The sequence below is a fragment of the Manacus vitellinus genome, unplaced genomic scaffold, assembly GCF_001715985.3.
Source record: "Manacus vitellinus isolate BGI_N305 unplaced genomic scaffold, ASM171598v3 scaffold_76_pilon, whole genome shotgun sequence".
NCBI lineage: Eukaryota > Metazoa > Chordata > Aves > Passeriformes > Pipridae > Manacus > Manacus vitellinus.
Window position 1 is genome coordinate 1,680,224 of NW_021940796.1, and position 8,878 is coordinate 1,689,101.

Genomic DNA, 8,878 nt, shown 5'->3' on the forward strand with positions numbered 1-8,878 from the left:
GCCCCCGGTGACATGTGTCGGTGGGGATGAATGAGGGGAAGGAGATGAGCATCTCATGTCCATCAAGCACCAGTTTTTCACAGCGATTTTTTTTTTCTTCTCCTTTCCCAGGCGCTAGCGAAAGCATCTGGTTCTCCCCTGCTCCCCGGGGGGCACAGACCGCTGCCCACCCCCACCTCCCCGGGGGTCCGGGGTGCCCCCGCACCGCTGTGATTATCGCGGGCTCTGGCCGCCGTCCCGACACAAGCAAACCCCCCCAAAATTCCCGCTCGGGGAAGTGGCAGCACAGACGAGGGGGGCTGCTCCCCCCGGCCGGAGGGGGCAGTGGGTGCCCCCCATCCGCCTCACCCCCCAACGGGAACCCCGACCCAGAGCAGGCGTTTGAGAGGAGAAAGTGCTCGCGCTTGTTTCCAGCAGGATCCGAAAATCAAACCCCGCTATCCCCAGGCTCCCTCGAGTCCTCTGTGCCCCCCAGGACACTCGTGTCCCGGCGTGGGGCACCCACAGGAGCCCCAGACGGAGGGGAAAAATCCCCCAAAGCCACGGGATGGGCGGCACAGTCCCCTCCTAGGGCCGGGCCTCTGAGTCGGGGTGGATTTTTTGTTTTTCACTGCATCTCGCAATTCGCCCAGATCCGTTCCCGGCCGGGTCCGAGCCCCCAGCCCCGGGCGGGACCGAGCCCACCCGTGCTCAGCAGGGAGCCGGCCGGGATGTTCCAGAGCAACCTCGCTCGGCCTCGGTGAGGGACATTAAAAGCGTACAAAAAGAAAGAAAGAGAAAAAGAGGGACATCAGAAGATGTTTTTAAAAGGAGAAAATTAAAAAGTAAAAAAAAAAAAATTAATAGAGAAAAAAGGTTAAAAAAACAGAGAGAAAGTAAAAGAGTAAAAAAAGAAAAGAAAAAGGAGTGAAAATAAAAGACTAGAAAACCAGACAAAAAAACCCAACCAAACAAACAAAAAGCCCGAACACAAACTCAAATTCATTTTAAATCTAATACAGAAGGAGGGGGGGAAAGTCCTTTTCAGGCGAGTTTAAATTTGCATTTTATTGGTGTCGTTCCCGTCTTTTTAGTTAAACATCACCCTGTTTATCATCCCCCTTTCCCCACCGCTGCGCTGGGTAATGGGATTTCTCTCTCCTTTACGGTGCACCGGTGCCGTACAAACACCGGAGCCCTCTCGCCGAGGACCACCGCGGTGCGTTGCGGGGCATCCCCGCATCCCCAGCTGCTCCCTCCCTCCAAACCAGACAAAAACTTCCCTCCCACGCGCTCGCAGACACTTTCCACCATGTCCCTCCCCCGACAGCATTAAGTTTTCCCCTCTTTCCCTGTTCATTTTTAATTTGATTTTGTTCTTTTTTTTTTCCCCGTCCTTTTTAACCTTTCACAACGACCGCGCACGGGATCGGGGATGACACCGCGCTTTGCGCGACCGGCGGAGCCGGTGACCGGCAGCATCCCCGACGCGGGGGGAGGCCGGGGGAGGCCCTGAGTTCCCGTTCCGACCCCTCCGCATCCCGGTGGAGCCCTGCCCGGGGTGCGGGGGTCGCTCCGAGGCACCGCCGCGCTCCCCTCCGGGAGCTACCGGAGCGCCCCCCGCCACCCCGGGCAGCGCTGCGGGGGGACAGCCCGTGGAGAAAGTGGGGGTCGCATCTCTCACCCCCCTCCCCACCACTTTCCCCCGCAGAAAGAGCGCCTCCGCCTGATTAAATATATATGCGGTTAATGCACTATCCAAATATTGAAGTTAAGATGTAATTAAGCCTGTAGAACATCCCCGCGCAATAAACCCCATGGCTGGACAGGATCCGTCGCCAGGTTTGTTTTAAAAGAGCTTTTTAAAAAAAAAAAAAAAAGAAAAGAAGAAGAAGAAGAAAAAAAAGGATCTTTAAATTATGTATTAGAGGGTCCCAGTTTATCCTGCCACACTCGGGTCGATGCTGAGGGTAAACACGGCACTGTCCCCCCCGGCTCCGCTCGCCTTTCCCTTTTCTTTTCTTTCTTTTCTGTTCATTTTCCTTTTTCTTATTTATTTTCCTGCCCCCCCTCCCCCGTGATTAGCCCTCCCGGGTTTCTTCCCACGTCGCTAAATGTTGTCGCTTACACTCCAAGCTCATGCATTGTTTATGCGAAATATAGTTAATAAATAATTACAAATCCGAGGTGTGCGGCTCTGCCTCTGACTGACGGGAAAGTGGCCGGGAAGGGGCCGGTGGTGGCCGGGGGGGGTCTCCGAGCCCGCCCGGGAGCGGGGCCCGGCGGGGCAGCCTGGGGGGCTTCGGGGCGAGCCCGGTGGGGGGTGCGGGTGTGTGAGAGCTGAGCGGGGTCCTTCGCGTTGTTAAAGGGCGGATAAAAGACGAATAAAAGAGAAAAGAAAGAAAAGTGAAGTGGTAGCGGGGCGGGGGGGGGGGGCTATAAAAAAAGAGGGTGAAGCGAACCCCCGGAGGATGCACCGCTCCCGGCTCATCCATCTTCATTGTCTCCGTGTGTGCAAAAGCAACTCCAGTCTAAGGAAAAGCCACTATCAAAGCCATGGCTTTATTTTATATCCTATAGATCAGGAGGGAGGCAAAGCTTTATTTTCGCCCAGAGACAGATATTTTATTTCTCTCTTACGGTTTTATGTGTGAGAGATGTCAAAAAGGTAAAATAGATTGCTAATGCATAGGCAAAACGAAGCTGTTTTGGCATGCTCTGTGTCAGGAGGGCTCCCAGGGAGCGCGGGCTGGGGATTTAGGGCTGATGGGGGACTCGGGGGGATTCTGCTAAAACATCTCTCTCCATAAATCCAGCCGCGTGGTCAGCGCGAGCGGCAGAAGGAGTTTTAAAGGGGAAGAGTTGGGGCGCGGTGGAGCGAGCGGGGACCCCCGCGACCCCCGGCCCCGCCGCCCCCGGCCGCCCCCGTCCCGTCGGGGCTCCGGGGGGTTCCAGCGGTTGTTCCCATCGCTTCTCCCGGCGGAGCTGCGGCGCTGGGGACCCCTCGGCGACGCTGCCGGCGGCACAAAGCGCTCCCGGCTCATCCCGCCCGGCCAAGACGAACCCCCACCACCCCCCAAACCTCCTCCTCGTTTTTTCTCTCCCGAACAAGCACCCACTCCCCGACATCGGTCTAAGCCCCGGAGCGGCGGCTGCTCAGCATCTGCCTCCCCGACCCCGGCAGCGAATCTGCACGGACCTTTTCCAAAGTTAAAATATATCTCCCCAAGCTGCAACAATTTTCATACTTTTTGACCTCGGGGATTTACTTAGCACGTTAAGTTCAAGGCTCAGAAGCCCAGGGCTATTACTCATTTAGGCACTCCCACCACCAACACTTTTCACCACATATTTTATCATTTGACTTCCTGGCTTAAATTCATGTTATGGCAAATAATGGATGGTAATACTTTCCCCCTTCCCCATGTTAATTGTCTTGTCTGACAGCCTCCGCATTTGAAGTGATTTAAAGCAAACAAGGGTGCAGCGAGAGCAGGAGACAAACCAGCACAAAACCTCTGCGGGAGCCCTGCGGCTCCGGCTCTTCCCTCCCAGGTTGGGGGCTGGATCCAGAGCACAGCAAAGCCCCCCCCAAAGCGTCGCCCAGTTCTTGCTGGGGTCACTGCCATGCAGAGGCTGCTTCCCCCCAGTGCCCTGCAGCCCCCGGGGTGACATGGGGGGGGGCTCGGGCCTGCCTTGGGCCCCTCTGGCTCTGCTGCCCAAAATATTGCTTCCTCGAGGTGGCTGAAATGGGAAATCAAACCAGAGCGCTATTTGCAAATTAAAAAAAGCAAGGTGTAGTTGATTAGCAAATTAATTATTTCAGTACCCCCAGGATTATATTGTTTTTCTAAGTTCTGTGGGCCTGTGTAATTTACTAATTTCACAGTCGCTGAACTTCCCTGGGAGTGAGAGGCAACCTCCCCCACCTCTGACACGTCCTCGGGATCCTGCGTGGAGGCAGCGGCTCCATCGGCAGTGTCAGAGGGAAGAGGGTGCCCAGACCTTTCCCTCTGCTCCTGCCACTGACCTGCTGCCTGACCCTGGCCAAATTCTTTGTTTCTCTTCTGTCTGAGGTGGACAGTGCCTTCCTTCCCAACAGAAGCAGCTCCTCCAGCTTAGAAAGCAGTAAGCACAGAGGTTTTCCTCTACCCAACACTATCACTGGTTTCCTGTATCTGTATGGAGAAAGGGCTGCTGCCTTACTTGTCCTCCACAAGCAGCTGGAGAAGAGAATTCACAGCCTAAAAGGGTTTTTGTCACCAGCAGAATGTCAGTTTTTGGTGTCTGACACCATCATCACACAGACCATTTGGGGAAAATAACTGAAATCCAAACAAACAGGACTATGCCAAAAAAAGGCAGGGATAATATGCCTGCAGTGGTGGGAAACCAGCGCTGCCCTCTGCCTACCTGCCACAGATGCAGGAGCAGGGCTTGGTTTGGGGTGATAAAAAAGCATCCCCTGGACCAGGTACCACAGAACCACGAGCTTCCCTCGCCAGGTGAGACAATGGATCCAGAGCTCCTGGCTGTGTTTCTGTCTGTCTGCTTAGTCCTGACTAATCTTCTATATATAGATTCTGTTTGTAACGTTACTATATAATATCCTATTTGTATAGGTTTCTATTTTAAGGGTTCTGAGAGGCCACAGAGGTTCTGCCCAGCCTGCCTTTCCCCACTTTATTGGCCACACACAAACCCAGGCAGCTGGGTTAGTGCAGTTTGAGCCCAACCATGTTCCTGACTCCCGGGTGCCTCCAGCCCAGCACGAAATTTTGTCTGCTTGGGACAAGTGGCCAAGAGCCAGGTAAGAGGCAGCTGTGGTGTGGGAGCCCGTGGCTGCAAGTGCTGGGAATGTGGAGGGAACCAAAGAGGTCACTGCACGCTCCAGGCAGGGCTCGTTAGCGCTGCACTGCGTGTGGAACCTGAGCTGCTAATCGAGCATCACCACCCCACTGGCATGGAACTGGAGCACGGCAACAAGATGTGGTCAAACACATTGTTTTATAAAAAAATGCACATTTTTTTATAAAAACCCTGCTCCCTTCCCCTCCTCTGTGAGAGGAGCCCTGAGCTTTGCTGACGCACACCAGCCCATCTCGGTGCGACAGCGAGGATGTGGCACCCACAGTCCCATTACTCTGAAATGCATCAATATACTGTGTTCGAGACAAAAACCCAGATCATCTTGGTCTAGAATGTGAAATTTTACCAGTTCCAGCTATTTTTTTCCAGGAGAAGCTGAGCTGCATTGCCGTGAGGGTCCTGCCTGCCAGTGCTCTGCTGTCCCCCCGCTGTGCTCCAGGACAAGCACCCACACAGGGCAGAGCCACACGCTGGCACTGCCACGGACCAACCCTCCGTGCTCAGAAGCTCACTTTAAAAAACACAGATTGTTCTAAAATAATCCTTCCTCGGCATCACTGGGCTGTTATTCCAGCCAGGCCTGGCAATCCCTGCCAGTGTCACTGTGTTGGTGAGGCAGCCCAGGAGGGCATGGGGGGGAGCAGCTTCTCGAGGGCCAGCCAGAGATGGACACAACCCAAACCTCCCAACTCCCACTTAGACACACTTCACCTCTCAGCTCCCTTTTTTACTGTCTTCCTTGGTGGGTGGGGTAAAAAAACAACCCTCCAGACCCCGTGTGTGTTACTCTCTCCAGGGCTGGACATGTCTCCAGAGCCTGGCACGGGGCATTATCCGCACTGGGAACGCAACCCCACAGCAGCATTATCATTCCAAAGTGGCAAAAACATCACGCAAAAGGCTGCTCACCCCTGGCTTTGTTGTGCCACGGTCTGAATCAGCCCTTTTCCTGCTGGATGCTGTCAGTTGTGTGTTGCTCTCCTGGCAGCTGGCTGGGAACATCCTGCACTGCAGCCGCTCACGTCAGCTGCTCCCAGGAACATGCTCGGGGCCGCACACCCAGCCTGGCTCAGCGGGAGCCACTCCCTGCTCCTCTCCCTACCCACGACCCTTCTCAAGTCACTGGGTTTGTCACTCATGAGTTACTGGGGACTGAGGGCTCTGTGTCAGCCCAGTCCTGGTGTGCTCCTCTCATCTCTCTCTATCCACAGGTGGAAGTGTCTCCAGAGAGCAGAGGCCGAGGCACCCACAAATCAGCGTAACCATGGAGGCACCGGAGGCTTTTCCTTACAAACAAGTAAACCTTGTTCTAAATGTAGAGTCCCTTATTTATCTGCACTTCCTTTAGGGGCAACCCCAAACCCTAGTGAACAGATTCACAAAGTATCTTCCTCCTGCCTGGGAAATGTCACCATTTTCACTGAAGCCAAGGAGCTGTTCTGTGCTGGTGAAAACGGAAACTCCCCGAGATGTTCAGACTCGGAAACTGTGAGTCTGCAGAATTCCCAGCCAGTGTGGGTTTTTTCAGTCACTGAAATAAAAACTACATTGCTGTAATTAGTTAATATTTGTAAACCCCTTAAGATTGCAGAATAAATGGTTGAAAGAAATTCTCATGGTTATTAGATAAATGTGTTAATAATAACGGCGATGGCTGGTGAGGACACGTCGCTCCTAATGATGTACAATTTATTTCCTTAAGACTGTACTAATAAACAAAACTTGCTTTTAAAATCTGATGTATTTATTCCATATATGCTCTCAGATCAAAGGAGTTTCTCTCCCCACAGCATGGTCTTCCTCTTCTCCCTCCCTGAAATCTCTCATTGACTCTTGCCATGCCATGATGTTGATAACAGGACACGCACCCCTCCCCACTCAGCACCCCACATATTAAACGCTGTTGCCCTTGGATGCGGCCTGACATCCTGCTGCCAGCACAGGGACATCCCAAAGGGTCACTGAACCTCTGTGATGGAGTGTTGGTGTTTGTCCTCATCCCAACTTGGGCTTTGCAGGGAATCCCTGCATGGATCTCCAAGTCATGGTTCTCTCCAACCAACCTAAGCACACACCGCATGTTATGTCCCTGTTATCACTTCTCCTGTAAAACCAGAGAAGCTGCTCCAGGGGAGCACTGTCACGAAGGACAGTGTTTCCTTTCCCTTCAAGGGCCAGCCCTCAGCTCTCACAGCAGCTCCATGCCCGTGGTGCCTGTGCACAAGGTGAGGAGCAGCAGGGAGCGGCGCCGGGCTCTGTGCCGATGGAGCTGTGCGCAGAATCCCTGCCCTCGCCTGCCTCTGCACAAAATCGATAGGGTGCTAATTCCAAACAAATCTTTTCTGCATACCTGCAGGAGATTATGTCCCTGCCCCGGGAAGCACACACAGGGACAGGTTCCCTTCCCACCTCTGACCACAGCCTGGACGAGTCCTGTGGCGCTGCGGGGCCGCTCCGGTGTTTGAGGAGCGGTTTAGGGCTGTGTGTGCTCTGCAAAGGAGATTTCCTACTGCTGCTTTTAAACCCCCCCATTAATATTCCACAGGGCTGGTGCTTCACGCGGGAGGGAAATGCCATTTCCAAATACCGATGCCGTGCTCATTCCCTCATTTGAATTCGAGCACTTTCGTACGCAAGACACCGACTTGTTTGGCTTTCAGAATGACCACGGGAAAGCTTTTTCCAGTGGCAATACTTAAAACAAGTCACTGCACACCGACAGGGACAGTCGTGTTTGGGGTCCTGATGCCACCCAGGACACCAGGGTGTCATTTGGGGTGACTCCTGCATCACTGCAGAGCCCTGGGAGGTGAGTGTGCACCACCTTTGCTTTCCAGAGGGAAAGCAAGTGGAGGTAGGCACCCATAAAGCATCCTGACCCTTCAGATTTTTGTGGAAATCCCTGCCCTGGATGCTCCAGGGTCATGCCAGGGCTGTGCCTGGTGCTTGGTGCCCAGCTGAACACGTGCCATCCCCAGGCAGACACAAACACGCAACCAGGCTGCTACTCACACAGGCTGTAATAATGCACGAGCGTTTCAAATTCAGACAGAGAGAGGAAGAAAAATGTTTGAAAAGAGCAGTTTTAGAATTTTATAATTAACAGAAAATACCCTGTCCTTGGGCATTCCCCCCTGTGAGGTCCAGCTCATCCCAGGGAAGGGTGTGAAGCTGGACCAGGCAGGTCCATCCTAGAGCTGTCACCCCTGGGGCTGGATCCACCTTCAGAGCCCAGGGTAGGAGAGGGAAAATCACATCTGTCTGGAAAATACATGGGGTTTTTTATTACTACTAAAATTAGGAAATCCACATTACCCCTAGAATCAGGAAATGCACCTTTGGAGGTGTGTGCCCAACTACCTGAGGGACCTGGCCAGGTGAAGGTCTCTGGGCAGGGAAGAAATTCCAAGATAAAGAATAAAATTAATCTACAGCGGGAAGCCACACGAAAAGCTGCTCATCTCTCACTGCCCTGACATGTTGCTGCTTTTTTTGTGTGTCTAAAAAAAAATCAACTGAACTCCTGAGTTGACATGAAAACAAAAAAATACAGTTAAAACAACTCTGAAATGGTCACACAACCAAAATACCTGCATGAGATGTTAAACCTTCTATCAGGGAGCTCAGTTGCCTTTTTTTTTTTTTTTTTAAATAAATCTGCAAAATATAATTAAATTGGTGATGGCAAAAAAAAAAAAAAAAAAAAAAAAAAAAAGGAGCCCAGTCCAAACCCTTATAAGGATATTTCAGCCATGCTGAGGTTCCTTTTCCATAAATGTTAAGCAGACATCTGTAAACATAATTGGAATTTACTGCACACGTGAATAACTGCATATAAATTAGCCTGTGTGGTTGGGGTTTAAGGAAGGGCTGCAGGTCCCCCCCCCTTGTCGATAAGCCGGCGTTCCCGGAGCACATCCCAGCTCAATTCCAAATGTCAATTTGCTACGTTTTAATTTTTTTCTTTTTTTTTTTTTTTTTTTTGCCTGGTTCTATTGCCTTGTTACATTTATCATAAAGCCTCTATAGA

General features: G+C 52.3%; 1 protein-coding gene across 1 annotated transcript in view; it reads right to left on the reverse strand.

Annotated features, from left to right (window-relative positions):
* LHX1 (LIM homeobox 1) overlaps positions 1-3,023 on the reverse strand; it is an 11,542-nt gene extending 8,519 nt beyond the window's left edge. Inside the window, exon 1 of the mRNA XM_029964623.1 lies at positions 2,878-3,023. Within this exon, the coding sequence (XP_029820483.1) occupies positions 2,878-3,023 (146 nt within the window). The remainder of the gene's footprint in view (positions 1-2,877) is intronic.
* Between the last annotated feature and the right edge of the window lie 5,855 nt (positions 3,024-8,878).